Below are 26,702 nucleotides of genomic sequence, written 5' to 3' on the forward strand. Positions count from 1 at the left end.
GTTCAGCTCTGGCTTATGGTGGTGCAGGGGATTGAACCTGGGGCTTTGGAGCCTCAGGCATGAGAGTCACTTTGCATAACCATTATGCTATCTACCCTCTGCAATAACTACAACTATAAAACAACAAGGGAAACAAAAGGGAAAATAAATAAATATAAAAAATCTTTCAAGGGAGTCGGGCTGTAGCGCAGCAGGTTAAGCGCAGGGGGCGCAAAGCACAAGGACCGGCATAAGGATCCTGGTTCAAACCCCGGCTCCCCACCTGCAGGGGAGTCGCTTCCCAGGCGGTGAAGCAGGTCTGCAGGTGTCTTTCTCTCTCCTCCTTTCTGTCTTCCCCTCCTCTCTCCATTTCTCTCTGTCCTATCCAACAACGAACAACATCAATAATAACTACAACAATAAAACAACAAGGGCAACAAAAGGGAATAAATAAAATAAATATTTAAAAAAAATCTTTCAAGTCTTGGGATTTATGTATTAATGAGAGAATGGAGAGAGAGAGAGACAGAGACAGAGGCTGAGAGAGAGGGAGAGAAATTGAGAAGGAAGAGAGAGACCTGCAGCCCTGCTTCACCATTTGTGAAGCTTCCCCCCTACAGGTGGGGATGGGGACTTGAACCCGGTCCTTGTTCATGGTGACATGGGTGTTCTGCTCGGTCTGCCACGACTCCTCGCTCCCTGCAGGATGGCTCTTTCATTCCTGAAAAATCAATTCCTGAGAGATGACTCATGGGGATTTTTTTTCCCAGAGCCCCCTGCTCAGATCTGGCTCACAATGGGGATTGAACCTAGGGCCTCAGAGCCTCAGTATTTTGTATAAACCATGGTGCTAGCTCCCTCCCCAGCCCTGAAAGCAGTTATAAATCATTACCTTAAGCAGGAAAACAGACAGGGTCCACCCACCGAAAAAAACAAAAAAGTGTCCCTCACCCTACAGGAGGAGGAAGAATCCTGGGCCCTGCCACCCCTCCCCCCGTGGAAGCCCAGGGCTGGAAACTTCTAGAACAGGAACAAGCCCTCCCACAGGCAGAAAGTGGGGTCTGGGGACCCAGACTGGGAGGTGGGATAGCTGATGGAGACAGGGATGGAATATTCTAGAACTCGGGAGTGGTGCTCACACAGGCCAGGGATGTCCCAGACGCCTCTGAAGTGTCCCCCACAAGAGACGGCGTGGCCGGTGACTTTCACACTGGGTGTCTTCTCCCCACTGACACCCAGAATTCTGTCTTAACCCCAAATGAATTAAATGAAAGAAAAAAAAAAGGATGATGAAAAAGACATTGCTACAGAGAGCCCTGACAACCGAGAGGAGTGGAGACTGCACGCCGGTAGGCAGGCGGCTCGGCCAGGCTCAGGACTGGAAAAGATCAGGTCCTGGGGGGGGGGGGGGTTAACGGCAGGTGCAGGAAGCTTGGAGAAAAAGCTGGGAAAGGATCTGAGGGACAGACTCCCCCAGAACAGGAGGGCCCAGTTTCCTCCAAAGGAAAGAGCGAGGGAGGGTTGGTGGTGACAGGGATCGGACCTCGGGACCTCAGGCATGCTAGTCCTCTGCCCTAATGTGAGCTGTCTCCCAGCTCTGTCTGCCCCAGATGGACAGCCTCAGGCTTGCACAGAGCAGTGGGTGTGACAATAAAACTTTATTTACAAAGGCAGGCAGGGGCCCTCAGTGTGAGGGACCCTGTCTCCTTCCATTTTGCCTTTCATCCTCACGCTGTAGCTCAGGAGGGTTCAGCCATCACCACATACCACCCAGGGGTGCTAGGGGTTGGAAAGGCTGGGATGGTCCCCCCACACACACACACACCTCCCCACCCTTAGATCATGATCTGTCAATTTTGCCAGCACCCCATTGGCCAGGATGTTGTCACATGGCCAATGCAGACTGCAAGGCACGCTGGGAGATGTAGTCTTTAGCTGGGCAGCCATGGGCGGTGGGGGGAGGGAATGCACTGATTTTCCCATAAAATAAAGATTAAATTTTCCCTCTTGGGGAATCGCGCGGTAGCGCAGCGGGATAAGTGCACATAGCGCAAAGTGCAAGGACTGCCGTAAGGATCTCAGTTCGAGCCCCCGGCTCCCCAACTGCAAGGGGGTCGCTTCACGGGCGGTGAAGCAGGTCTGCAGGTGTCTTTCTTCCACTCTGTGTTCCCCTTTCTGGATTTCTCTCTGTCCTATCCAACAACAGCAATAATAATAACAAGGGCAACAAAATGGGAAAAATGGCCTCCAGGAGCAGTGGATTCGTAGAGCAGGCACTGAGCCCCAGCAATATCCCTGGAGGAAAAAAAAAAAAGTCCCTCTCCAGGGTGCTGCACAGTGGCGCTCCTGTTACTTTGCTCAAGGACCTGGGTTCAAGCCCCATGCCACAGCAGCAGGGGGGAAGCTTCCCGAGTGGTGGAGCAGGACCACAGGTGTCTGTCTCTCTCCCTCTCTACCTCCCCCTTTGGTCTTGATTTCTAACTTGTCTCTATCCAATAAAGAAAAATAAAAGGAAAACATAATTAAAAATATGTAAAAATAATTTTTAAAGGCAGTTTACAAGGTGGGTCTGTTGTACAGCAATAAGAGGTGTTTTACAGACGATTGAAGGTGACTTCCAATAAAACTTTATAAATCAAGCAGTGGGCTGGACGTGGCCCCTGGGTCCTGGTCACTAGGCTCAACTGTAATCACTTCAGACCCTCAAGGTGGAGGTGCTGAGTTTGATCCCTGACACTGAGGGTTCTGCTCTGCATCTCTCTCCTGACAAGATAAAGCCAGTCTTTAAGAAACAAGGCTGACAGACAGAAAGACAGGAGCCTGACGGTGTCCTGGCTTCTCTGTCCTTCAGCCAGCTTCAAGCGGCCCGTGGTGATCCTGGGGCCTGTGGCGGACATCGCCATGCAGAGGCTGACAGCCGAGATGCCCGAGCAGTTTGAGATCGCAGGTGCCAAGCCCTCTCCCTGGGCTGGGCAGCGGCATGGGGGAGGAGTCCCTGAACTCGGGGGTGGAGAAGGGTCAGGACGACTGGCTGGTAGCTCGGAATCCTGGACGCACTCACCAGGCTGTCCATCCACCCCTGGCCCCCCGCCCCGGGACCTGGGGCAGTAGGGAGTCATGGCGGGTTCTAGAGCACCGGGAGGGCTCAGCAGCCGTCTCCCTGTCTCCACAGAGACTGTTTCCAGGATGGACAGTCCCTCCAAGATCATCAAGCTGGACACCGTGCGGGTGATTGCCGAGAAGGTGAGCCTGCCCCACTCCAGGTCCTGGTTCAGGGTGGCGAAACGGGAGGCAGCGGGGGGGGGGGGGTGGTGGTGGACGGGAATGCCGCTGGAGGCCCCCGGCTCTGGGAGGCACGCGGGGGGGTGGGGTGGGGGGAGGCAGAGAGGCTGGAGCCTGGCTCTCACCCACCCCCTTTCCCATCCTGCTGGCCTGTGGGCACGAGAGGCCAGCATCCACTCTTCATCCCATCTCCCCTGGATGTCAAAGACGGACTTCTTTGCCGGAAGGAACCCACTGAGGGGCCTCCCAGGGCTGTCTTTTTCTTCTTCACTTACTGATCTAGGTTTTTTTGTTTGTTTTGTAGCATTTTATGTATTTATTTATCTATTTAACTACAAGACAGAGAGACCACAGCCCTGCTCAGCTCTGGCTGATGTGGTGCTGGGGATTGAACCCGGGACCTTAGAGCCTCAGGCAGGAGGGTCTGTGTCGTCTACCCTGCTGTTTAAAATCTTTTTTTAAATTTATTTTTAAGGGAGTCGGGCGGTAGCGCAGTAGGTTAAACGCATGTAGCGCAAAGCGCAAAGATCGGTATAAGGATCCCGGTTCGAGCCCCCGGCTCCCCACCTGCAGGGGAGTCGCTTCACAAGTGGTGGAACAAGTCAGCAGGTGTCTGTCTTTCTCTCCCCCTCCTCTCTCCATTTCTCTGTCCCATCCAACAACAATGAAGACATCAATAATAATAGTGACTACAACAATAAAACAAGGGCATAAAAAGGAATATTTTTTAAAAGAGTAAAAAATTTATTTTTAAATACTTATTTATTATATTTATTTTCCTTTTTGTTGCCCTTGTTTCTGATTTTTTTTTAATATTTATTTTATTTATTCCCTTTTGTTGCCCTTGTTGTTTTATTGTTGTAGTTATTATTGTTGTTGTCGTTGTTGGATAGGGCAGAGAGAAATGGAGAGAGGAGGAGAGACAGACAGACACCTGCAGACCTGCTTCACCGCCTGTGAAGCGACTCCCCTGCAGGTGGGGAGCCGGGGTTCGAACCGGGATCCTTATGCCGGTCCTTGTGCTTTGCGCCACCTGCGCTTAACCTGCTGCGCTACAGCCCGACTCCCGTTTCTTATTTTTTTTAAAGAAGAGATACATTTTTAAAAATTATTTTTATTTATTGGATAGAGACAGCCAGAAATCAAGACAAAGGGGGAGACAGAGAGGGAAAGAGGCAGAGAGCCACTTGCAGTCCTGCTTCACCGCTCCTGAAGCTTTCGCACTGCAGGTGGGGACTGGGGGCTCAAACCCGGGTCCTTGAGCACTGTAACGTGTGGCTCAACCAGGTGCGCCACCACCTGGCCCGTTTTTTATTGCTGTTGTAGTTGTTACTGATGTCATCTTTGTTAGATAGGACAGAGAGAAATGGAGAGAGGAGGGGAAGACAGAGGGGGAGAGAAAGACAGACACCTGCAGACCTGCTTCACTGCCTGTGAAGCTACGCCCCTGCAGGCAGGGAGCCGGGGGCTCGAACCGGGATCCTTATGCCAGTCCTTGTGCTTTGCGCCACCTGCGCTTAACCCACTGCGCTACAGCCCGACTCCCCCCCACCCCCGCGGTTTCCGATCTAATTCCCGTGTTATTTACGTAGTTTGCTGCAGGGCTTCTATGTCTTTGTGATCCCACTGCTCCTGGCAGATTCATATTTTCCCCCTCTCAGTATCATGGACAGAGACAAAGACAAAAAGGAGAAACACCACCCCACTGCTTCACAACTCGTGAAGCTTCCCTGTGCGTGGTGCTTATGTATATGGTGCTGGCTGCTTGAATCCAAACTGCTTGGCCATTTGTTTTATTTGAAGACGGACGGACACACACACACACACACACACACACACACACACACACACACACACACCAGCCCTGTTCCATCATCTGTGGAGCTTCCCCCAGCACTCTGTGATGCTCCCATGCGGTGCCAGGGCTCAGACCTGCAAGAAGCATTTCTCCCTCCCACCTTCATGACCTACGTGTGCAGGACAAGCACGCACTCCTGGACGTGACACCGTCGGCCATCGAGCGCCTCAATTACGTGCAGTACTACCCCATTGTGGTCCTCTGTGCCCCCGAGAGCCGGCCGGCACTCAAGGCCCTGCGCCAGTGGCTGGCTCCCGGGTCCCGGCGCAGCACCCGCCGTCTCTATGCGCAGGCCCGGAAGCTACAGAAACACAGTGGCCACCTCTTCACAGGTGGGGTGCCTGCAGGGCGACAGGAGGGGGGCACTCCCCCTCCCCCAGGCGCTGAGGTCCCCCCTCCCCCCAGCCACCATCCCCCTGCAGGGCACGAGTGACGGCTGGTACCAGGAGCTCAAGGCCGTGATCCGCCAGCAGCAGGGGAGGCCCATCTGGACGGCCGAGGACCAGGTACAGCAGACGAGCGCAGGCTTGTCGGCCAGGGGCTCTGGGTTCGAGCCCTGGCAGGCACCGCCATGACTTCAGGGTTGAAAGTCATTTGCAGAACCACGGGCCAGGGAGACATCATGAGGGTTCTGCAAACTGACTCTCTTGCCTGAGGCTCTGGATTCAAGCCCCGGCCTTGCAGGTGCCAGAGGGGTGTTCTGCTTCTCTCTGATGCAAAAATCTACAATTTAAAAAGTCATAAGGGGGGTCGGGCATACGGGTTAAGCGCACGTGGCGCAAAGCACAAGGACCTGCATAAAGATCCGGGTTCGAGCCCCTGGCTCCCCACCTGCAGGGGAGTCACTTCACAGGCGGTGAAGCAGGTCTGCAGGTGTCTGTCTTTCTCTCCCCCTCTGTCTTCCCTCCTCTCTCCATTTCTCTCTGTCTTATCCAACAACGACGGCATCAATAACAACAATAACTACAATAAGGGCAACAGAAAGGAAAACAAATAAATAGAAAAACAATTAAAGAGTCATAAAGGCAGGGACTGGGTGGCTGAGGGCTTTGTCACCATGCCGGAGGATCTGGGTTCGAGCCCAAGGCCCCCCTGCAGGGGGGAAGCTTCCCGGACAGTGGAGCAGGGCTGCAGGTGCCTGTATCTACCTCTACTGTCCATTTCGCTGTACTCTCATAGACTGAAAACACAGCCCTTGCTGAGGGGCTGCCCCACTCCAGGGTCATGTGCACCGGGTGGGGGGTTCAGCTGGGGGCTCACCCTGGGGCCCTGCTGATCCGCCCGTGCCCCCAGTTGGAGGGCGCCCCTGAGGATGACCTGGAGCTGCCCCTGCACGGCCGGCAAGGCAGCCCCGCGGACCTGAGCTGCGACAGTCGGGGCAACAGCGACTACGACACAGAGACGGACGGCGAGGCCTTCACGGACGGGGACGAGGGGGAGGACGGGTGCCCGCCCGCCCGCACTCCCAGCCCCCAGCCCCCCGGCGTTGCCCAGGTAAGACGGGGCCGGGCACTGCCTGCCTGGTAGAGAGCAGGCCTTGGGCTGACCCCAGCAGCACCTGGGAACCCTCCTTCTCTCTCCAAAGGTGGAAGGCCGCCACGCCCAGGGCCAGCGGCCCCAGGACAGCATGCGGTAGGACCCCCGGGTCCCCGGTGGTGGGCTTCGACCCCTCCCCGGAGAGTCCGGCTTTGGTGGGGCAAGGCAGGCTCTTGGAGGGCCTGGGCAGCTTCCTGAGAGAAGGGGTGTGGGAGCTGGGGCTTTGCAGAGTATGTAGGAGTTCGTTGAGCTCCAGAGGACCACAGGGCACGGGGCTGGGGATTTGAACGGCTGCAGGCGTTTGCCAGCACCACCCGCACGCCTGGTCAGGCTGCCCTCCACTCACACGGGGTGCTGGGTGGAGTAGCTCAGCCCTCACCTTAGTTCTCCCGACACCCCTGTTCCTGGCCCCCCAGAACCTACGAGCGGGAGGCCTTGAGGAAGAAGTTCACCCGCGCCCGAGACGTGGAGTCCTCCTCGGAGGAGGGTTACGACTGGGGCCCGGCCACCGACCTGTGACCCCCCTCATCCCAGGGCACCCCCAGGCCCTTGCCCCAATAAACAGTGTTTTCACAGCCCGGCTTCTCACGGCTCCAGACATGTTTTTAATTCTTTGGCATCAGAGAACTGGGGGGGGGGGCTGGGACTCGGGGGCCCCCCGTGGGCAGGTGAGGGGCTAAGGCACAGCGGTGGGGGTGTGGGGGGGTTCACAGGAAGACGGGCTGGTCCTGGCCCGTCAGCAGCCGGTAGGTGGTATCCTGCATGGTCTTGATGTGGACCTGGGGGGCGGGGGGCTGAGTGGGGCGAGCGGGGCAGATGGGGTCCCTGGCCCCCTCCCCCACACCCACCTCCGTTTGGGCCTCCGTGAGCATCTGGATGACGCGCTCGTGGGGCACGGCCACCACGCTCTGCCCGTTGATCTCGATGATGCGGTGGCCCACACGGACCCCACCCCGCTCGGCGACGCCGCCCCGGAGGAGACTGCAGATCTGGGGTGGCCGGCGGGCAGGGTGTGAGGCCCCCCCAGGCCAGGGAGCCCCGCCAGCCCCCCTGCCCCGAGCCTGGCACCAACAAGGGGTTCTGAGGGGCGTGTAGGAGTCCGCTCACCACGCCGTTCTCCACGCAGAAGCCCAGCTGCTCACTGGCATGGGGCCGACGCACCACCGCGGTGGTGACGGGCGGGCAGTGCACGATGCTCAGAGTCACCCGAGTGAGGGGCTTTGCCTCCTGGGGGCATGTGGTCCGTGGGCCATCCGTCCCGTCCCGTGGGCCTCCCGCCCGTCCCGTCCCGGCTGCCCGGGGCCCCTCGGCACTCACGCGCAGGGTGGCTTGGCAGGTGGGGAGCGGCAGCCCCACCAGGCTGCGACCATCCAGCGCCATCAGCCGGTCCCCGATGCTCAGGCCGGCGCGGGCGGCGGGACCCCGGGGCCGCAGGTTGGCCACCTCGGCGGAGGGCAGCAGAGCCCCGCGCCCCGCCAACACCAGCGCCAGCCCCAGGTCCTCGCCCGCACGCTTCTCAATGCACACCTGCATATCAGGTGGGGGACAGTGTGCTAGGAACTCTGTGCGTGGAGCCGTCCGGTGGTACTGGGGGACTGAGAATTGGGGTGCTGCATGTTGGGAGACTGAGTATTGGGGTAGTGTGTGTTGGAGGACTGAGCATCGTGATACTGTGTGTGTTAGGGACTGAGTATTGGTGTGCTGTGCACTGGATACTGAGCATTGGGGTGCTGTATGCTGGGGGACTGAGTACTGGGGTGCTGTGTTTCATGGGCACTGAGTATTGGAGGGCGGTGTATGTCGCGTAACAGAATACTGGGGTGCTGTGTGTTGGGGGACTGAGTATTGGGGTGCTGTGTTAGGAGGCTGTCTGGATATTGGGGTACTCTACATTGGGGCTGTCAGGGGGTGCTGGGGGCTGTCTGGTGGAATTGAGAGGCTGTCTGGTGGTGCTGGGGGCTGTCAGGTGGAGTTGGGGGCTGTCTGGTGGAGTTGGGGGGCTGTCTGGTGAAGCTGGGGACTGTCTGGTGGAGCTGGGGGCTGTCAGGTGGAGTTGGGGGCTGTCTGGTGGAGTTGGGGGGTTGTCTGGTGAAGTTGGGGACTGGTGGAGTTGGGGGCTGTCTGGTGGTGCTGGGGGCTGTCAGGTGGAGTTGGGGGCTGTCTGGTGGAGTTGGGAGCTGTCTGGTGGAGTTGGGTGCTGTCTGGTGGATTTGGGCGGCTGTCTGGTGATCTTGGGGGCTGTCTGGTGATGCTGGAGGCTGTCTGGTGATGCTGGGGGCTGTCTGGTGGAGTTGGGGGCTGTCTGGTGATGCTGGGGGCTGTCTGGTGGAGTTGGGGGCTGTCTGGTGATGCTGGGGGCTGTCAGGTGGAGTTGGGGGGCTGTCTGGTGATGCTGGGGCTGTCTGGTGGAGTTCGGGGGCTGTCTGGTGGAGTTGGGTCTGTCTGGTAGAGTTCGGGGGCTGTCTAGTGGTGCTGGGGGGCTGTCTGGTGGAGTTGGGGGTCTGTCAGTTGGAGTTGGGGGATGTCTGGTGGTGCTGGGGGCTGTCTGGTGGTGCTGGGGGCTGTCCTGTGGAGTTGGGAGGGCTGTCCTGTGGAGTTGGGAGGGCTGTCTGGTGAAGTTGGGGCTGTCTGGTGGAGTTGGGGGGCTATCTGGTGATGCTGGGGGCTGTCTGGTGGAGTTGGGGGGCTGTCTGACGGAGTTGGGGGCTGTCTGGTAGAGTTGGGGGCTGTCTGGTGAAGTTGGGGGGCTGTCTGGTGAAGTTGGGGGGCTGTCTGGTGGAGTTGGGGGCTGTCTGGTGGATTTGGGGGATGTCTGGTGATGCTGGGGGGCTGTCTGGTGGTGCTGGGGGCTGTCTTGTGGAGTTGTGGGGCTGTCTGGTGGAGTTGGGAGAGCTGTCTGGTGGAGTAGGAGGCTGTCTGGTGGAGTTGGGGGCTGTCTGTTGGACTTGAGGGGCTGTCCATTGGAGTTGGGGGCTGTCTGGTGATGCTGGGGGCTGTCTGATGGAGTTGGGGCTGTCTGGTGATGCTGGGGGCTGTCTAATGATGCTGGGGGCTGTCTGGTGGAGTTGTGGGGCTGTCTGGTGATGCTGGGGGCTGTCTGGTGGAGTTGGGGGATGTCTGGTGATGCTGGGGGCTGTCTGGTGGAGTTGGGGGGGCTGTCTGGTGGAGTTGGGGGCTGTTTGGTACAGTTGGGGGGCTGTCTGGTAGAGTTGGGGCGCTGTCTGGTGATGCTGGGGGCTGTCTGTTGGTGCTGAGGGCCATCAGGTGGAGTTGGGGGGCTGTCTGGTGATGCTGGGGGCTGTCTGGTAATGCTGGGGGCTGTCTGGTGGAGTTGGGGGCTGTTGGTGGAGTTGGGGGCTGTCTGGTGATGTTGTGGGGCTCTCAGGTGGTGCTGGGGGCTGTCTGGTAGAGTTGGGGGCTGTCTGGTGATGTTGGAGTCTGTCTGGTGGTGCTGGGGGCTGTCTGGTGGAGTTGGGGGCTGTCTGGTGATGTTGGGGGGCTGTCAGGTGGTGCTATGGGTTGTCTGGTGGAGTTTGGGGCTGTCTGGTGATGTTGGAATCTGTCTGGTGGTGCTGGGGGCTGTCTGGTGATGCTGGAGGCTGTCTGGTGATGCTATGGGCTGTCTGGTGATGCTGGAGGCTGTCTGGTGATGCTGGGGGCTGTCTGGTGGTGCTGGGAGCTGTCTGGTGATATTGGGGGGCTGTCTGGTGATATTGGGAGCTGTCTGGTGATGCTTCGGGCTGTCTGGTGATGCTGGGGCCTTCTGGTGTTGTTGGGGGGCTTTCTGGTGTTGTTGGGGGGCTGTCTGGTGATGCTGGGGGCTGTCTGGTAGAGTTGGAGGGCTGTCTGGTGATGTTGGAGGGCTGTCAGGTGGTGCTGGGGGCTGTCTGGTGGAGTTGGGGGGCTGTCAGGTGGTGCTGGGGGCTGTCTGGTGATGTTGGGGGCTGTCTGGTGATGCTGGGGGCTGTCTGGTGGAGTTGTGGGGCCGTCTGGTGGAGTTGGGGGGCTCTCCGGTGGAGTTGGGGGGCTGTCTGGTGATGCTGTGGGCTTCTGGTGGTGCTGAGGGCTGTCTTGTGGAATTGGGGGCTGTCTGGTGGAGTTGGGGAGCTGTCTGGTAGAGTTGGGTGGCTGTCTGGTGATGCTGGGGGCTTCTGGTGGTGCTGGGTTTTCTGGTGGAGTTGGGGGCTGTCTGGTGAAGTTGGGGGCTGTCTGGTGGAGTTGGGGGCTGTCTGGTGGAGTTGGGGGCTGTCTGGTGGAGTTGGAGAGCTGTCTGGTGGAGTTGGCGGCTGTCTGGTGATGCTGAGGGCTTCTGGTGGTGCTGGGTTTTCTGGTGGAGTTGGGGGCTGTCTGGTGGAGTTGGGGGCTGTCTGGTGGAGTTGGGGAGCTGTCTGGTGGAGGTGGGTGGCTATCTGGTGATGCTGGGGGCTTCTGGTGGTGCTGGGTTTTCTGGTGGAGTTGGGGGCTGTCTGGTGGAGTTGGGGGCTGTCTGGTGGAGTTGGGAGCTGTCTGCTGGAGTTGGGGGCTGTCTGGTGATGCTGGGGGCTGTCTGGTGGTGCTAGGGGCTGTCTGGTGGTGCTGGGGGCTGTCTGGTGATGCTATGGGCTGTGTGGTGATGCTGGGGGCTGTGTGGTGATGCTGGGGGCTGTCTGGTGATGCTGGGGGCTTCTGGTGGTGCTGGGTTTTCTGGTGGAGTTGGGGAGCTGTCTGGTGGAGTTGGGGAGCTGTCTGGTGGAGTTGGGGAGCTGTCTGGTGGAGTTGGCGGCTGTCTGGTGATGCTGGAGGCTTCTGGTGGAGTTGGGGGCTGTCTGGTGGAATTGGGAGCTGTCTGGTGATGCTGTGAGCTGTCTGGTGGTGCTGGGGGCTGTCTGGTGATGCTGTGGGCTGTCTGGTGGTGCTGGGGGCTGTCTGGTGGTGCTGGGGGCTGTCTGGTGGTGCTGGGGGCTGTCTGGTGGAGTTGTGGGCTGTCTGGTGGAGTTGGCGGCTGTCTGGTGATGCTGGAGGCTTCTGGTGGAGTTGTGGGCTGTCTGGTGGAGTTAGGATCTGTCTGGTGGTGCTGGAGGCTGTCTGGTGGAGTTGGGGGCTGTGTGGTGATGCTGGGGGCTTCTGGTGGTGCTGGGGGCTGTCAGGCACTCCAAGTCAGCGTGGCTGACAGTACGGAGGAGGTGGGTGGGGCCCACCTGGCGGCAGTTGTCGCTGTTGCAGAAGTGGTCCAGGTCTCCGTTGTGCGGGGGCCCTGGTACACCCCCTGTCTGCAGGGCGGCTGCCTGGCTGGGGTCCAGCCCTCTGTCCGCGAGGAAGTGGGTATAGGCGACTGTGAAGGCCTGGCCCACGGCCCGGGCCACCAGCTGGGCCTGGGGGAATGGGCGTGTCTAGGGAATCTGAGGGGTGGGTGCCTGCCCCCCCAGACCCGGGCACCCCTCTCACATCTGGGCAGCGGAAGACGTGGCACAGTGTGCGACAGGGTGGACGGCGGGGGGCCCCGGAATTCCGGGGCTTGGGGGGTCCCCTCCTCCGAGCCCGCGCCATGAGCACCAGCAGCGAGCCCACGTCGGCCACGTAGGACACAGTCTGCAGCGCGTGGTCCATCAGGGTCTCCTGGGGGGACAAAGAGCCTGGGCGGCTGTGGGGCCTGAGGGGCCGGGGGACCCCACTTCCCGCATCCCCGGGCGCCCCTACCTGCGAGTCGGCCGTCAGCACCTTCACCCGCTTGGTGGACACGAAGAGGTCCACATCTGTCATGGGCTGCGTCTCCCCGTCTGGGGCCTGAGCGGACGACTGGAGGATAGCGAGGGGTCCCCTGGAACCACCCGACAACCCCCCCGCCCCAGACCCCCCTCACCTTGACGCGCTCCACGGCCTCCTGCACCTGAGCCATGCGGGTGCCGGGCGGGGGGTTCCGCTCTGAGAACAGCTGCGTGGACCCCAGGTACTTAGCACCAAAAACCACGCCATCCAGCAGGTCCTCAGGGTCACAGGGACCGGGAACTGGAGGCAACAGTGCGGGGGCTCCTCTGAGCTTCCAGAATATCCCGGGGTTGTTGCAGGACCCCCACTCTGGACACCCTGGAGGGACTCCCCCCCATCCTCAGCGCAGTCCTATGCTTCCCAAGCACTCGGGGAAGACAGCAAAACTCAGCACCAGAGAGCTTCTCCTGGCGCTGCGGTGCCACCCATATGATGCCAGGGCTTGAATTGAATTGCAGCGGAGTTCTATCTGGCCCAAGGTTCTAGAGCTCCCCACCAGGGGTGTGTGGAATCAAGAGCTCTCTTCCCACCCCCAGCCTCCTCGAACCTAGAACCACAGAACCACAGAACCACAGGCAGAAGACCAAGTTCCATGTTCTGGCCTGAGTCAGGGCTCTACCCACGCGGGGTTCCACGACTTCATCTCTGGCCTCTGGTCTGGGGAGCCGGGGGCACGGTGGGGTCCCAGGACATCTGGGGAGCCAGAGCCGGCTCCTGACACGTCTGCGTCTGTGTCCCCGGGTGCGGTGAGCCTCTACTCACACCGGCCCAGGAGGGAGGAGGCGTGGGGACCCAAGTTCAGGCCCCAGCCTTGCAGAGGCTGTCGCTCTGGCTTCCTCAGGCAGGAAGAGAGAGGGAGGCACCCAGCCCAAGCTTCCTCCGGTGTGGCGGCGGCCAGGCTCGAACCCGGGTCACCACACCCAGGCTCTGACTCCTAGTTAACTGCTCCCGGCGTATCTCTCTGGAAGCAAAAGCACCCCACTTCCTTGGCTGGCCCCAGCTAGATCTGGGGGGCCCGGCTGAACCCCACATCCCCCGTGCCCGGGGGCCAGGGTGGTAGGGACTCACCTTCCTGGGGGGCGGCGGGGGCCGCGGCGGGGGCGCCCGGGCTCTGGAAGGAGACGGGGTGTCAGCTGGGGTCCCCTCGGGCAGCGGGGGGCCGGGACAGGCAGTACCTGGGCGGGGGGCCCCTGGGCGGCGCTCTGGGGGGGCACCAGGGGGACGGTCTCCGGCCAAGGCTCTGGGGAGCTGCCGCCATCGAGCTCGGGGTCCTCGGGGGCGTCTCCGGCGTCAGAGGTGGCGCGTGGGGGTCGTGGGGGCCCCCCCAGATCTGAGGGCAGAGCCTCCAGCCGCCCCGCCAGGCCCTGGACGTCGGGCCCGGGGGCGTCCAGCTCGGGGTCCCCCCCCACACCCTGAGGCGGCCGGGCAGGGGGCCAGGGTTCCTCCAGGTCCGGGGACTCCGGCGGGGGTCCGGGGGGCGTCAGGTCCATGGCGGCTCCACTTAAGGCAGCATCTGAGGGGGGTCAGGCTGTTCCTCCCCATCCTGGGGGCCATCAGGACCCCAACTCCCTCCCACCCCGGCGTCCCCCACCCGGGGTCCCCCCATCAGGCCCCCAGCTCCCTCCCACCCGGGGTCCCCCCGTCGGACCCCCAGCTCCCTCCCACCCGGGGTCCCCCCGTCGGGCCCCCAGCTCCCTCCCACCCCGGGGTCCCCCATCAGGCCCCCCAGCTCCCTCCCACCCCGGGGTCCCCCTGTCGGGCCCCCCAGCTCCCTCCCACCCCGGGGTCCCCCCGTCAGGCCCCCCAGCTCCCTCCCACCCCGGGGTCCCCCCGTCAGGCCCCCCAGCTCCCTCCCACCCCGGGGTCCCCCCGTCAGGCCCCCCAGCTCCCTCCCACCCCGGGGTCCCCCATCAGGCCCCCCAGCTCCCTCCCACCCCGGGGTCCCCCCATCAGGCCCCCCAGCTCCCTCCCACCCCGGGGGCCCCCTGCCCGTCCCTCCAGACCTGAACCCAGAGCCCCGACTCCGGCCCCCGTTTCTCCCCAAACTCGCAGGACCCCCACCCATGGCCCCCCAGACGAGAGGAACCCCCAAACCACAGCACCGACCCCAAACTCGCGGTGGCGCCCCAGACTCGGACCCGGACTCCAAAAGCCGCCCAGACTTGAGACGGCGAAAAGCGACCCCGGGTGCGACCCCTAACCCCGGGTGCAGCTCCAGACCCCCGTCGGACACTCACTTCACGGACCCGACTCCAAGTCCCGTTCCTGACGCCCGCGGAGCGGTCCGCCAAAGTCTGTGGCCCGCTGGGCATGCGCGGCCGCGCAGAGGCTGCTGGTAAATGTAGTTCGGTCCGCCGCGCCGCGCATGCGCAGGAATGCTTGCTCCTGAGAAACGCGGGTTCGAGTCCCGAACCTGAGTGAACGCCAAGTGGGCATCCCAGGCTCGCTTCTGGGCTTGTTTCCGCAACCGCGAAGTGAGGTTCTGTCCTCACCGCTTGCCTCTTATGCCTGTATTTGCGTGGGAAATGATAGTGACAGGCGGCCCCTTCCGACGCCAGAAATACTGGAAGCAGCAGGGAATCTTACTAAAGACGGACTTCGGCTAGGGAACCGAAGTATGGCGTACACTGAGGAACCGGGGTGCCATTTCCGCCTTTAGTTTCATCGCTCTTGTCCTCGAGTCCCATGAATGTAAGATAGAGACAGTGTTTGTGCTCCCTGCCTAATTCTGATAAGCAGACAAGGTCACGTTTAATTGGGTGGGTCCCTTAATGTGTGAAAGGTTCCCTGGGATTCGAACCCACGGTTCCGACTCGCATGGGCGTCAACCAACTGCCCGCCCAATTTGACCAGGAGGTCTGCGCTCTGACTGAAAGGGGCAGGACGGAAACACAAGAAGTCAAGGTGGCAGTCTCCGGAAGTGGTCGGGGAGACTACATTTCCCAAAAGCCTCTCAGAGCCTACAATTCCCAGACAACCCCTCGCCAGTTGACGTCTCCAGGAGGCGCCTAAGTACACGCGCCGGCCAACGTCATGGCGGCCGCACGCCTCTTCGGAGCTTGTCGGGCCTGGGCCTGGCGGCCCCGGGAACTCCCCATCCTTCCCAGCCCTGGAAGACTCCTTGTGCGCGGTTTTACCAAGAAGACAGGTGAGCTGAACCAAGCGGGCGGACAGTGTGGGTGTGTGTGGGTGTGTGGGGGGGTGCGTAGCGCTCGCGCAGAATTACGCACAGGCTTCAGAGGGGCGCGGCGGGCGGTCGCGCAAGCGCAGTGTGACAGGCGCCGTGCAGCTGCAGTCTGATGGGAGCGCAGGGAGATTCAGTGCGCAGGTGCACGGGCAGGGCGTGCGCACTGCGCAGGCGCGGTGTGTTTTGGGTGGGAAAGTCGTGAACTCTTGTGCCCCCCCCCACCTTGGGTGAGTCACTCTCAGAAAGTAGGGGGACACTTCGGGCTCTGCCTACCAGGAGCAGCCATGGCAGCTGGACCCAGCCTGTCCTGAGCTGCTCCCGTGGGAAGGGAGGGTTGTCAGGAAACAACAGAAACAGAAACTTTACACGGAGAAATTGCCGTGGTCCGGGAGGTGGCACAGGGATAGAGCTTTGGACTCTCAAGCATGAGGTCCTGAGTTCCATCCCCGGCAGCGTATGTGCCAGCGTGAAGCCTCATTCTCTCTCCTCCTATCTTTCTCATACACAAATAAAATATTTTTTTAAAAGAGAGAGAGAGAAATCGCCTCTGGGGAAAGTAAAATAAATCCGTGATTCAGCTAACGGAAGAAAGGGCTGTGCGAGGACCCGGGTTCAAATCCCCGTCCCCACCTGCCGGGGGGAAAAGTGTCCCAAGCGGTGGAGCAGGGAGGGCTGCGGGGCTTTCTCTGTCTCCATATTTATTCTTTCCCGATTGCCTGTCCAATCAAGAAGTTGATAAAAACAGGTAAGTGGATGGATGGAAGGCGGGAAGGGAGGATGGACAGACAGGAGGCTAGGCTGACACCCTCTTCTCGCCCCCACCCAGGGACGAAGGGCAAGGGCGCCAGGGGCGCTGCTGTGGGCGAAGCGCTGAAGGACCCGGAGGTGTGCACCGACCCCCAGCGGCTCACCACGCACGCCATGGGCGTCAGCATCTTCAAGGAGAGCCCCGACGTGGCCCTGAAGCCCGACGCCGAGTACCCCGAGTGGTGAGTCTTGTCTTGGGGGGTGGGGAGCATGTGCAAAGGTCCTGGGGCGAAGTCAAGCTCCGCCCGCACTCCTGCCCCACCAGGCTCTTTCAGATGAACCTGGGGCCCCCCAAGACACTGGAGGAGCTGGACCCCGAGTCCCGCGAGTACTGGCGGCTGCTGCGGAAACAAAACATCTGGCGCCACAACCGGCTGAACAGGAACCAGAAGTTCTTGTGACCAAGGAGGGCGCGACAGGCCAGCCAAGACCCCCGACCTCCCCTGGGCACAGCAGGGAAAGGACGGACGTTTCCGTTAAAACCGTTGCTGGGATTCGGGCGGTGGCGCAGCGGGTTAAGCGCACGTGGCGCAAAGCGCAAGGACCCCCGCGAGGATCCCAGTTCCAGCCCCCGGCTCCCCACCTGCAGGGGAGTCGCTTCCCAGGCGGTGAAGCAGGTCTGCAGGTGTCTGTCTTTCTCTCCCCCTCTCTGTCTCCCCCTCCTCCATTCTTTTCTGTCCTATCCAACGACAACAATAAAACAAGGACAACAAAAGGGAATAAATAAATACATATATAAAAAAAACATTGCTTAGAGCAAGATTGCCGTCAGCTGCGGACGGCAGGGGCGGGCAGGCTGCAGGCACAGTGCGATCCAGGCGCTTCCTGGCTCCCTCGAGTTTCTGGTCCAGCTCTGGGGCCCTTTGACCCCAAAGCTGGGGGGCTCCCCCAGGGGCGGGACACGCCGCCTCCCCACCACCTCTGGAAACGTGGCCACCATCCTGAGCTGCACTTAGGCCAGGGCTCCCCCCCGCCCCCTATGTCCGGTTCCTTGATGAGAATAGGGGGAGACCTGAGCATCTCTGGGGGCGGGCGGGAGTCAAACCCAGGACCTGGCGCCTGAGCCTCCGGAACCCTCAGCGCTCTGCATGCTCCTCTGAATTAGTGTATTTTTCAAAACAAGCTTATTTAAGATTTTATTTGATAAGATAGATACTGAGAGGGAGACGGAGACCCCTGCAGCCCTGCTTCACTGATCAGTGGTCCCCGCCCTGTGGTTGAGCAGCAGGGTTTTGAACCCAGGTCCTTGGGCTTTGTGGGAGGGGTCTCGCCGACCTGAGTGCTGGGCTGGCTGGCTTCCTGGAGCTGCCTCCTCCAAGCAGCAGAGAAGCCAGATCCATCACTAGGGGTACAGGAGGCCCAGGAGGTGGACTCTGGGGGGTGCCAGGCCCAGCCAGTCCTCTTGAGGCAGCCCGGAGCCTGGGGGGGGACATGGCCCTGAACCCGCCTCCAGCTGCTCCTGGCCCATCTGGCACCACCCCAGCTAAATGCCCCACACCCCCTCCTCCTGGATGCCCTTCTGGGTTTCTCCTGTCACTCGGCAGGCCAGGCCAGTGGCCTCACCTGCACACCCCCTCAGGCAGGTGCACACACCCAGCACTGGAAGGCCTTGAAGGCCGGCTCCCGTGGGTGGAGGCCCTTTTCTTCCCAGGGCCTCCTCACCGGCACGGCCCCTCACCCGCTGAGGGGCACACGGGAGCCACTTTCTGTCCCCGAAGTCCTGGTCTCCTTGTGGGTTGCACCCCAACCCCAGTGTCAAGTCCACTGGGGAGAATCCGCTCCAGGTGACTCACGGGCCCCCTCACACGGAGTGTGGCTGGTCTGAGGCGCAGAGGGACAGGCCCCTTGGCCCGGACTGGGAGGGACGAGAGGGCCCAGGGGAGCCCCAGAAGTCATTGGGGGAGGGGCTGGCAGCAAAGTTGAGAGGACATGGGGAAACTGAAGACTGAGGGGGCTGCTGGCTGGGGGACAGCATGAGCTTGGGGGTTCTGGGGCGGGCTGGGCTCAGGAGCCCCCCTCCGAGGTCCCCACCCTCCAGCAGGAAAAGACCGGGTCACAGAGACATCCCCCACTTTACTCGGGACCCCACACCCCAGGGGCCTGGAGGGGGTGGTCTCCGAGGGTGCCGAGGCCTTTGGGGGTCCCCCAGAGCTGTGGAGTGGCAGCCCATCCCCTCCCAGGGCAGGCAAGAGAGGCTGTCCGTCGGTGCCAGCGGATGGGGACAGACAGACTCCAGGACATGCAGCCCTGGAACCCGACTTTATCTGACACCGCTCGGCCTTGGGGCTCCCCCTCGCCAGTGTCCTGTCCTGCGCCCCCAATTTCCAGGTCAGGACTCCAGGCCGGGGGGTGCGGCAGAGTCGCTGTTGGGGTCCGGGGCGACTGGGGTCCCCATGCCGCGCAGCTCACGGCCCAGCTTCTCCACTAGCTTGTGAAAGGGGGGGCGACGCGCAGGCTCCGCGTCCCAGCAGCCCCCCATGAGCACGTGCACGGTGGCCGGGCAGCCCTCGGGGGGCTCCATGCGGTACCCCTTTTCCACGGCTTCCGACACCTCCTTCAGCGACTGTGGGCGCAGAACGGAGCTCGGCGTCGGGCTGGCTCGGCCTGGGCCCATTCCCCCGCCTTCCCTGCGGGCTCACCCCCACTCACCATCTTGGGGTATGGAGCGCGGCCATAAGAGAAGACCTCCCATAGCAGCACCCCAAAACTCCAAACATCTGACTTGCTGGAGAATTTCTGTGGGAACCCGAGGTTGGCTGAGCAGGGCTTCTGCTCTGGCTCACCCGCCTCCTCCAGGAAGTCCTCCCGACTTGAACCTGGCTCTTTGGTCTCCTCCCGGCCCACCCCACCCCGCCCACCTGACACATGGAGGGGAACCCGAGGAGGCCCAGTGTGGGGCCCAAGTCTGTTTCAGAAGTGGGGCGCTCGCGCAGACACAGAGCAGAGAAGGCAGGAGGAAGGGTCCCGGGCTGAGCAGGGTCTCGGCTTCGGTGCCGGGGTGCCCGGGTAGGGAGGCTCACCCCGTGTTTGAGCGCCTCGGGCGCCGTCCACTTGACGGGCAGCCGGCTGGCATCCAGCCCCTGGCGCTCTGCCTTGGCCAGGCCAAAGTCGCTGACCTTGGCCACCAGGTCCTCGGACACCAGGATGTTGCGTGCCGCCAGGTCGCGGTGCACCAGCTTCTTGGCCTCCAGGTACTCCATGCCCTCAGCCACATGCCTGCGGACCGCGCTCAGCCTCGGCCCGGCCTGGCCAGCCCCCAACCCGGCCAGCCCCCAACCCCACCCCGGCGAGGAGCCCCACTCACAAGGAGAACTGCACCAGCTGCGCCGTGCTCACGAGGGCGCGGCCCCGCGTCCGCAGGAAGTTCACCAGGTTGCCCTGGGAGGGGGGCACACGCTGCGGCTCACCCCCAGAACCCCAGCTCTTCAGCCCCGCCACCCTAGCCCTGCAAGTCAAGCCTCAGGGCCCGCCCATTCTGCCCACCCCCACCCACTAGATGCTAGACCACGCCCATTCAGGGCCACCCTCAGGACTCCTACCCGACAGGCCCCGCCCATCACAGCCAAGGCCACGCCCTCCCAAGGATATTGAGGGCCGTAGACCACGCCCACAAACATACCTCCAGTTCCGACTAAGACTACAGCCTAGGCCTACCAAGCCTGGCCACGCCCATCCAGGTCTACCCCACAGGCCCCACCCGCCACATCCCAGGCCCCGCCCACCCAATGCGTAGGCCGTAGGCCTCGCACAAACGGATACCTCCAGCCTGACTTACTCTGGACTACCACCAAGGCTTGCCAACCCAGGCCACGCCCACCCAGGCCTACTCTGCAAGCCACGCCCACCCCACAGGTTAGGCCCCGCCCCATCTCCGATCCTGCCCTACCAGGCTCTGCCCGCACCCTGGCCCTGCCCCTGCCCCGCCCACCTTGCTCACGTGCTCCATGACGATGTAGAGCCCCTGATGCAGGATCACCCCCAGGAGCCGCACCAGGTTCTTGTGCTGCATCTTCCTGGGCGGCGGGGGCGGCGAGTGAGATGCGGCGGGGACCCCCAGCCCGGGGTGTCCCCCCCAGGCACTCACGTCATCACGGCCGTCTCGTCCAGGAAGGCCTGGGCCGTCACGTCGCACTTGATGTTCTTTACCGCCACCTTCTGTCCCAGGTACTCGCCCTGCAGGACGGCTGGCGCCCCCATCACGCTCATCAGCTGAGCCGGGGACCCCGGATTCCGCACCCCACACTGGCGGGAAGTCCCACCCGCCCAGAAAACGGGCCCGGGATTCAAATTCTCCACTGGGATCCAGGCCAGAGCCCATTCTCCTGTCCCTCAAACCCTAGAACTTCCCAGAACCCCCCTTTCTAGAAGGTGCAGGGTTCAAGGCCCCCCTCCTCCCAGACATAATCACTTTTCTCTCTCCCTTCTTCTCTCCCTCCCTCCTTCTCTCCCTCCCTTCCACATTTTATTATTTGTCAGTGAGTGCGGATAGAAGCAGAGCATCTTTCTGGCACAGGCGATGCCGGGGATCGAACCCAGGACCCAGGACCTCAGGCTGGAGAGTCCAAGGCTCTAGCGGCCGGACCCATCCCCCGACTGCTGCCACCTCAAGTTCCCTTCTAATCTTTATTGTCAGAGCTCAGCGCCTCGAGCAAGCGGATATGACTTTTTATTCTTTTTACTTGGGGCTGAGATCACCGCCCACGGAGCTTCCTCTGGTGCTTTCCGTGGTGCTCCCATGCGGTGCCAGGGGCTCAGACCCAGCAAGGCCTGTGCTCCACCAGCTGAGCTCTCGCCTGGCCCCCATCTTTTTTCCTGAAACCCCTTTTCATAGAGGGGAAGCAGGCTCAGAGTCGCACAGCCAGTGGGTCTCAAACAGGCCTGTGGGCTCATGTCTGCGACGCCCCCCTTCTCCCCAGCCCCCCCCAACCCCATGGCCCACTCACCTCCGAACTCGCCCTCTCCGATCAGTGCCCCCAGGGTCAGATGTTGGAGGTTCAGTAGCCAGCCGGCTGTGGGGTGCAGGCGGGCTCGGTGAGGTGTGGGGGTCCCACCCAGCAAGGCACCCCAGCCGTGATGCATGTTGGGGTGACTGCTCGAGCCCCAGTTTTTTACCTGGGGGGCCACCCGGGGATGAAGGGAAAGCTTCCGGAAGCGCCTGGGATCTCCCAATGCTTCTGCCTCCCACCTCCTGTCTCAAGCACCCCCCAACCTCTCAGGCTCTGTAAACCCCCCTCTCCCAAAGCCCCTGCCCCTTGAGTCTCCTCCCGGGAGCCAGAACAGCATTTCTGGCACAGGGAACGGAGAGACAGAAGCTCCGTGGCCTGAGAGGGGCTGCCCGTCCCCCCCCCCCCCAGCGGGGCTGAGCTCCTACCCTTAGCCAGCTCCTCCTCGGCCGACCTCGTGCCCTGCTTCCTCCTGGGCTTCACCAGCTTGGTGCAGATAGCACCCTGGTCCCTGGTGTAATGCTGGGGAGAGAGAATGGGGAATGGGGGTTCAGCTGCCCAGGAGCCATGGGGACAGGAGGTGCCCAGGGGTCCCCCGTTTGGCACCAACTTGGGTTCCCAGAGGAGCCACCCCAGTCCCTGGAGGTGGCAGTGGGACTGAGACCTCTGGCCATCGTCTCAGGGGCCTGGGGGTGTCCCTGGTCTGCCCGCTACAGGGGTGGGGAAGGGACAGGGCCTCTCTTTTGCCCACTGGGGTGTCATCCACTAGGGGCCCTCCCTTTCTGCAGGGGCGCAGGCAGGTGGGGGGGGCCTGTGGGCGGGGGTACCTCCACCATATCCATGAGGTTGCAGAAGCAGGCGTCCTCGTCGATGGTCAGGCAACCGGCACGGTGGTGCACGCGGTAGTGGACGACGTCGCGGCCGAAGCTGACGCACAGCACGTAGTCGCCGGGGTGTCGGGCGGACTCCCGCACCAGGAACAACCCATCCTCGGGGGGCTGCAGCTGCTGCACTGCCTCAGGGCCCGAGATCTTTCCATGGAACCACCTGCAGGCACGGGCGCTGACACCCTGGCCCCCCACCCGCCAAGCTGCCTGCCACTACCTTGGATCCGCCTAGGACCCCCCAGGCTCCCCCGCCCACTAAGCTGCATGCCACCTGCATCCCCAGATCACCCGGGTCCCACCACCTCTGGCATCCTCCTAGGTTCCCCCAGTCCACTGGGTGTCCCCAGCTCTCCTGCCCCCTGTGCCCATGGCCCCCCAGATCACTCCAAGCTCCGCAGACACTTAAGACCCCCTTAAGTCCTCCCAGCACCCTCCCCCTACACGCCCCCAGTTCTACCTGCCCCCAGGGACGCCCCTTCTCCCTAGGTCCCCTCAACCACCATTCCACTGTTCTCTCTGCCCCCCAGGACCTCAGCCCCCCCTGACCCCCAGCTCACCAAGGTCACTCCACCCCCTGGGGACCCCCCTCCCAGGTCCCCCCAGTCCCCTTTCCTCTGGGGGGTCCCCATTCCAGGTTCCTTCAGGCCCCCTGCCCCTATACCTGCTCCCCAGATGCCCCCAGTTCCCAGGGACCCGCTGTCCTTGGCCCCCCACCCCCTCCAGTCTCCCCGGCCCCCAGCCCCACACTCACGGCATGAGGCTGAGCCTGGGGTCAGCGCTCAAGGCCTCTCGCTCCCGCAAGGCTCCGGCCGCCAGCAGCCCCTCCTGCCCGCTGGCATGGTGCTTGGCGCGGTACCAGCTCTTGCTCTGCAGAGGGAGCCAGAGGATGCTGTGGGTGGTGGGCGCGGCCGGCCCCCAGGTCCCCCACCCCGGGGTGCCCCTCACCTCGCAGGCCTCCAGGATGGTGACCACGTCGCCCTTGTGGAAAGCCAGCTGCCCGGGCTTAGGGCGTGTGTGCTCGCACTTGGTGACACACTGGGTGCCGGGGGCCCAGCGCCTCTGGGGACGGGAAGGGGGCGTGGGGGGCCTTCAGGGGCGAGGGGAGGGAGCGGGCAGGGCTCCACGGGGGCGCACGCGGACAGGTTTGGGGGTACTCACCGTGGGCATCCTGCCTGCCCACCAAGGCGGCGAGGGCTCACCTGAGGGGGTCAGAGAACACTGTGGGGTCTTGGGGGGTCCTTTCTCCTTGGGCGTAAGGAGCCAAGCGGAAGCGGGGACCCCAGGGAAACTGAGGCAGGCAGTGGGGTGGGGTGGGGGTCCTGGATGCCTCTTTCCGGGAGGTGGGCGGGGGGGTGGGGTGGGGGCGGGCAGGGCCCGGAAGCAGAGAATGTGATTCAAGGTCATGGGGGCGTCGGGGTGCGGCCGGGAGGGGTGGGGCTGGGGGCCACGGAGACGCCCCCGTCCTGCTGCCTGCCCAAGGTGTGGGGGGGCTCCTGCACCCGGCTTCCTGCCGCGGGGACCCCGCAGCGGGGGTGTTTCAGTTCCTCCCTCCACCAGACTGGGGGGACCGCACCCCGGATACGCGCACCTGCAGGCTCCCCCCACACACAAGGGCGCGCGCACCTGCCGCCCCCCCACACCGGGACCCCGCAGCCCAGGCGCCCGCAGGCCTCCCCACGGACGCGCCCAGACGCGGCGGGGTGCTGGGGGGCTCGCGGGCGCGCCCCAAAAGACGGAACCCCCCCTCCCACCCCCTTGACTCCGCCCCATCGCGCCCCCAGCCACCCCCTTGACTCCGCCCCATCGCGCCCCCGGCCCCGTGGCCCCTCCTCTTGCGCCCACCTGCTCTGGGGGACGCCCCAGGCCCCCCCACCCCACCGGCCGCGCCCCGCCCGCACAACTTGGAGCAAGTTGCTCCGTTTCCTCATTTTGGGGGCGAGGCGCCGCGGCCTGGAGGACCCCGAGGTCCTACCGCCGGCCACACCCCAGACTCGCAACAGGGTCCCCGGACCCGAAGCTGGGGCGCCCGCCCCGGGACCCCTGGGTGGGGGTCGGTACCTGCGGCCTGGGGGGGGGGGCTGTACAGGCTGCGGGTTCGAGCCCCGGTCCTCAGGGACGGCTGCGCTCTGCTCTCGGGCTCAGACACTCTCTCTCGCTCCCTCCCTCTGAAATAAACAGCTTAAAAAAGAGAGAGGAAAAAAAAAAAGCCTCCGCGTTATCAGACTCATCGGGAGCGGAGGAAACATGGGGGGGGGGCTGAAGCTGCCGGAAGTGGGGCCCCGGGTGGGCATTGGTGGGGGTCCCCTCTGTTGGGGGGCACGGGCTGTGACCCCAAAGGACAGGACTTCTCCACGGCCACACCCCGCCAGGCCCCAGGTCTGTTGTTGTTCGGCCTCGCCAGTTAGGGCTTCTCTGGATACGGAGGGGCAGAGGAGGCTGTGGGTGCAGTGGACAGAGAGCCTGCCTCTCGGGCCTGAGGCCCTGGTTCCAGCACTGGCCTTGTAGGTGCCAGAGAGGCTCTGCTCCCCTCCCCCCTCCGCTGAGATACCGCAGTGGTGAAGCCCCCCCCTTGGAGCAACCGGGCCAGCTCAAACCCGGGTCACACACACACACACACACACACCCATGGCAAGGCAGTGCCGGGCTGCCTCTAACTTCTATCAGAGAGAGAGAGAGAGGACGCCTGAGCCAGGGCTCGAACCCAGGACCCCCTGCCCCTGACAGCCAAGTCACCTGGGGGAGGGGAGACATCTGGAGGCCGGGGGTCCTGGAATGTGGCTCTGGGGCCCCCTCAGTCCTGGGGGAGCCTGTGGCCAGTGGTTTCCTGGGGCCTGAAATAGCAGTGGCCCAGCGGAAACCCCGCTGCTATTTGGGGGGGGGGGGCTGCCCTGGCTGGGGCCCCACCAGATGCCAGACTGGGCATTGGCTGCTGTCAGTTTCTGTCTCTCTTCTCTGCAGTGCTGCGGCCTCAGGCTTCAGGCCTCTTTCTAGAGGGAGAGACTCCACAGTGCCCGAACCCGAGCCTCCCCGGGCGCCCTAGCACCTCCCATGTGGTGCTGAGCTTCCCCTGGTGCCCTAGCACCTCCCATGTGGTGCCGGGGCTCGAGCCCTACCTGGTGAGCTTTCTCTCTAGCCCCTCGATTCTGAGAGACAGAGACGAAGTTCCCCGTTCAGCACCACTGCCACCTGGAGACCGAGAGGGGCTCTCGTCTGGCCTCTCTCCCCCTCTTCCTGTCCTGTAGGTCATGTGACCCTTTCTCTGTGCTTCCTGCGTCACAAACAAAATAACTCATCTGACAAGAACCAAGTGGAGGGCACCCAGTAGAGCATACAGGTTCTCAAGCAGAAGGACATGGGTTTGAAGCCCCACTCCCCACCCACGGGGGGAAGCTTCAGGAGCGGTGGAGCAAGGGTGCAAGTGTCTGTCCCTCCCTCTCAGTTTGTCTCTGCCCAATAAAATAAGTGTATAAAGCTTATAACAAATATAAAAAAACAGTTAAGGGAGGGAGGAAGGAAGATGTGGCCCTCCCTGCCTGAGCAGCACCAGCTCTCCAGGAGTCTGGGGAGGCTCGAACCCTGACACCACGCCAGGCCCCTGAGCCCCCAGGATGGAGTCCAAGAAAAGCCTCCCAAGCTGGGACCAGCTACTTCCTTTAGGGGTGATGGAGGTTCTGGAAAGAGCCGCCCTGCCCACCAAGTCCAGAACCTTCTCTCCACAAACTGGGCTTTGGGCCACAAGCATCCCTCCCCTCCCATCTGTGGAGGGGACTCCTCTGGGGACCGCCCCCCCAGAAGTGGAAGGCTATCTCCAATCCGTGTTTCCATGTCTGGTGGATGTCTCTGTGTCTCCTGCCTCTGGGACCTCCACGTGGGGAGGGGTGAAAGCTGCCTTATTGTTCAGGGTTGAGTAATATTTCAGGCGGAGGCGTAGCTTCCCAGAGGTGCTTCCTGACTCTTCAGGTTCCCCCAAACTCTCGAGTTGACAGAGCACCCCCAAGTCCCCCAGATCCCCAAATCCCCTCTGGAGCCTTCCTCTGCTTGGCCTGCGTCCTGGGAACCCCCGAAGCGGTGCCCCCTCCAAGCCAGCCTTGGCCGTGGCTCCCTGGCTGGGTTTCTGCGCGACATATGGGGCTACAGCTCGCCCCGCCCACACGCGGGCGCCCCGCCCACTCGCCGCTGTCTCCTAGCAACGGTGTCCACCTCCCAAGCACGCGCCTCTGCGGGCGGGGTCCAGCCGCCCCTGGGGGGGACGAGATGGGGGGGACCAGAGATGTCGGGCGGGGACGGTGGGGAGACCGCGGGGGTCTGGCGGGGGACGGTGGGGACAGGCCCCACAGGGGGGTGCGGGTTTGCCTAGCTGCCGCAGTGGCCAGTCCGCAGGAAGTGCCCCCGCAGCACCTGGGAGAGCTCACCCGTGGGGCGCCACTCGGAGGCTTGGTTGAGGGGGAGGCTGAGCCTCGGCACCACAGGGAAGGAGC

General features: G+C 62.6%; 4 protein-coding genes across 8 annotated transcripts in view; 2 read left to right on the forward strand and 2 right to left on the reverse strand.

The window, feature by feature from the left end:
* Nucleotides 1-7,251, forward strand: part of TJP3 (tight junction protein 3) — a 25,186-nt gene extending 17,935 nt beyond the window's left edge. For both annotated transcript variants that reach the window (XM_060181955.1, XM_007524912.3), the window contains exons 15-21: nucleotides 2,831-2,926; nucleotides 3,152-3,222; nucleotides 5,241-5,451; nucleotides 5,525-5,625; nucleotides 6,413-6,613; nucleotides 6,705-6,751; nucleotides 7,072-7,251. In XM_060181955.1, the coding sequence (XP_060037938.1) occupies nucleotides 2,831-2,926; nucleotides 3,152-3,222; nucleotides 5,241-5,451; nucleotides 5,525-5,625; nucleotides 6,413-6,613; nucleotides 6,705-6,751; nucleotides 7,072-7,174 (830 nt within the window). In that variant the 3' untranslated portion in view covers nucleotides 7,175-7,251. The remainder of the gene's footprint in view (nucleotides 1-2,830; nucleotides 2,927-3,151; nucleotides 3,223-5,240; nucleotides 5,452-5,524; nucleotides 5,626-6,412; nucleotides 6,614-6,704; nucleotides 6,752-7,071) is intronic.
* APBA3 (amyloid beta precursor protein binding family A member 3) lies at nucleotides 7,238-15,435 on the reverse strand. Its single transcript, XM_060182236.1, has 14 exons — nucleotides 15,431-15,435; nucleotides 15,205-15,269; nucleotides 14,893-14,963; nucleotides 14,647-14,785; nucleotides 13,576-13,913; nucleotides 13,469-13,511; nucleotides 12,495-12,640; nucleotides 12,332-12,430; nucleotides 12,080-12,250; nucleotides 11,833-12,006; nucleotides 7,973-8,182; nucleotides 7,763-7,882; nucleotides 7,504-7,644; nucleotides 7,238-7,434 (listed from the first exon to the last, which is right to left on the reverse strand). The coding sequence occupies exons 1-14, from the start codon at nucleotides 15,433-15,435 to the stop codon at nucleotides 7,363-7,365; spliced, it is 1,794 nt and encodes a 597-aa protein (XP_060038219.1). The 3' UTR covers nucleotides 7,238-7,362.
* Nucleotides 15,410-17,063, forward strand: MRPL54 (mitochondrial ribosomal protein L54). The gene is made up of 3 exons (XM_007524915.3): nucleotides 15,410-15,548; nucleotides 16,414-16,576; nucleotides 16,660-17,063. The coding sequence occupies exons 1-3, from the start codon at nucleotides 15,434-15,436 to the stop codon at nucleotides 16,793-16,795; spliced, it is 414 nt and encodes a 137-aa protein (XP_007524977.1). The 5' UTR covers nucleotides 15,410-15,433; the 3' UTR covers nucleotides 16,796-17,063.
* Nucleotides 17,064-17,517: 454 nt separating this feature from the next.
* MATK (megakaryocyte-associated tyrosine kinase) lies at nucleotides 17,518-25,486 on the reverse strand. 4 transcript variants are annotated; one of them, XM_060181982.1, is made up of 13 exons: nucleotides 25,338-25,486; nucleotides 24,283-24,389; nucleotides 23,383-23,423; nucleotides 23,170-23,283; nucleotides 22,976-23,091; nucleotides 22,165-22,384; nucleotides 21,766-21,859; nucleotides 21,338-21,403; nucleotides 20,479-20,578; nucleotides 20,323-20,407; nucleotides 19,699-19,772; nucleotides 19,044-19,610; nucleotides 18,814-18,957 (listed from the first exon to the last, which is right to left on the reverse strand). In XM_060181982.1, exons 1-13 carry the CDS (start codon nucleotides 25,469-25,471, stop codon nucleotides 18,951-18,953), a joined length of 1,725 nt encoding a protein of 574 aa, XP_060037965.1. In that variant the 5' UTR covers nucleotides 25,472-25,486; the 3' UTR covers nucleotides 18,814-18,950. The 4 variants fall into 4 exon arrangements, with proteins under 4 accessions (XP_060037964.1, XP_060037965.1, XP_060037963.1 ...); XM_060181981.1 differs by lacking the exons at nucleotides 24,283-24,389; nucleotides 25,338-25,486 and having other exon boundaries at nucleotides 17,518-18,957; nucleotides 19,044-19,130; nucleotides 19,415-19,610; nucleotides 23,383-23,997; XM_060181980.1 differs by lacking the exons at nucleotides 24,283-24,389; nucleotides 25,338-25,486 and having other exon boundaries at nucleotides 20,332-20,407; nucleotides 23,383-23,997.
* Nucleotides 25,487-26,702: the final 1,216 nt, after the last annotated feature.

This window comes from Erinaceus europaeus, chromosome 23 (assembly GCF_950295315.1).
Source record: "Erinaceus europaeus chromosome 23, mEriEur2.1, whole genome shotgun sequence".
Lineage (NCBI taxonomy): Eukaryota > Metazoa > Chordata > Mammalia > Eulipotyphla > Erinaceidae > Erinaceus > Erinaceus europaeus.

What these genes read in the sequence shown, in the direction of transcription:
- MRPL54 (XM_007524915.3), top strand. Translation starts at nt 15,434, where the DNA reads ATGGCGGCCGCACGCCTCTTCGGAGCTTGTCGGGCCTGGGCCTGGCGG. An exon ending in CGGTTTTACCAAGAAGACAG is followed by an intron (nt 15,549 to 16,413) that starts GTGAGCTGAACC and finishes GCCCCCACCCAG; the next exon opens with GGACGAAGGGCAAGGGCGCC. An exon ending in GACGCCGAGTACCCCGAGTG is followed by an intron (nt 16,577 to 16,659) that starts GTGAGTCTTGTC and finishes CTGCCCCACCAG; the next exon opens with GCTCTTTCAGATGAACCTGG.
- APBA3 (XM_060182236.1), bottom strand. An exon ending in GGAACGGGACTTGGAGTCGG is followed by an intron (nt 13,914 to 14,646) that starts GTCCGTGAAGTG and finishes GACCCCCCTCAG; the next exon opens with ATGCTGCCTTAAGTGGAGCC. An exon ending in CCTGCCAAGCCACCCTGCGC is followed by an intron (nt 7,883 to 7,972) that starts GTGAGTGCCGAG and finishes ACATGCCCCCAG; the next exon opens with GAGGCAAAGCCCCTCACTCG.
- MATK (XM_060181979.1), bottom strand. Translation starts at nt 23,994, where the DNA reads ATGGGGCGGAGTCAAGGGGGTGGGAGGGGGGGTTCCGTCTTTTGGGGC. An exon ending in GGGCAGGCAGGATGCCCACG is followed by an intron (nt 23,284 to 23,382) that starts GTGAGTACCCCC and finishes TCCCGTCCCCAG; the next exon opens with AGGCGCTGGGCCCCCGGCAC. An exon ending in ACCTCATGGATATGGTGGAG is followed by an intron (nt 21,860 to 22,164) that starts GTACCCCCGCCC and finishes CTCTCTCCCCAG; the next exon opens with CATTACACCAGGGACCAGGG.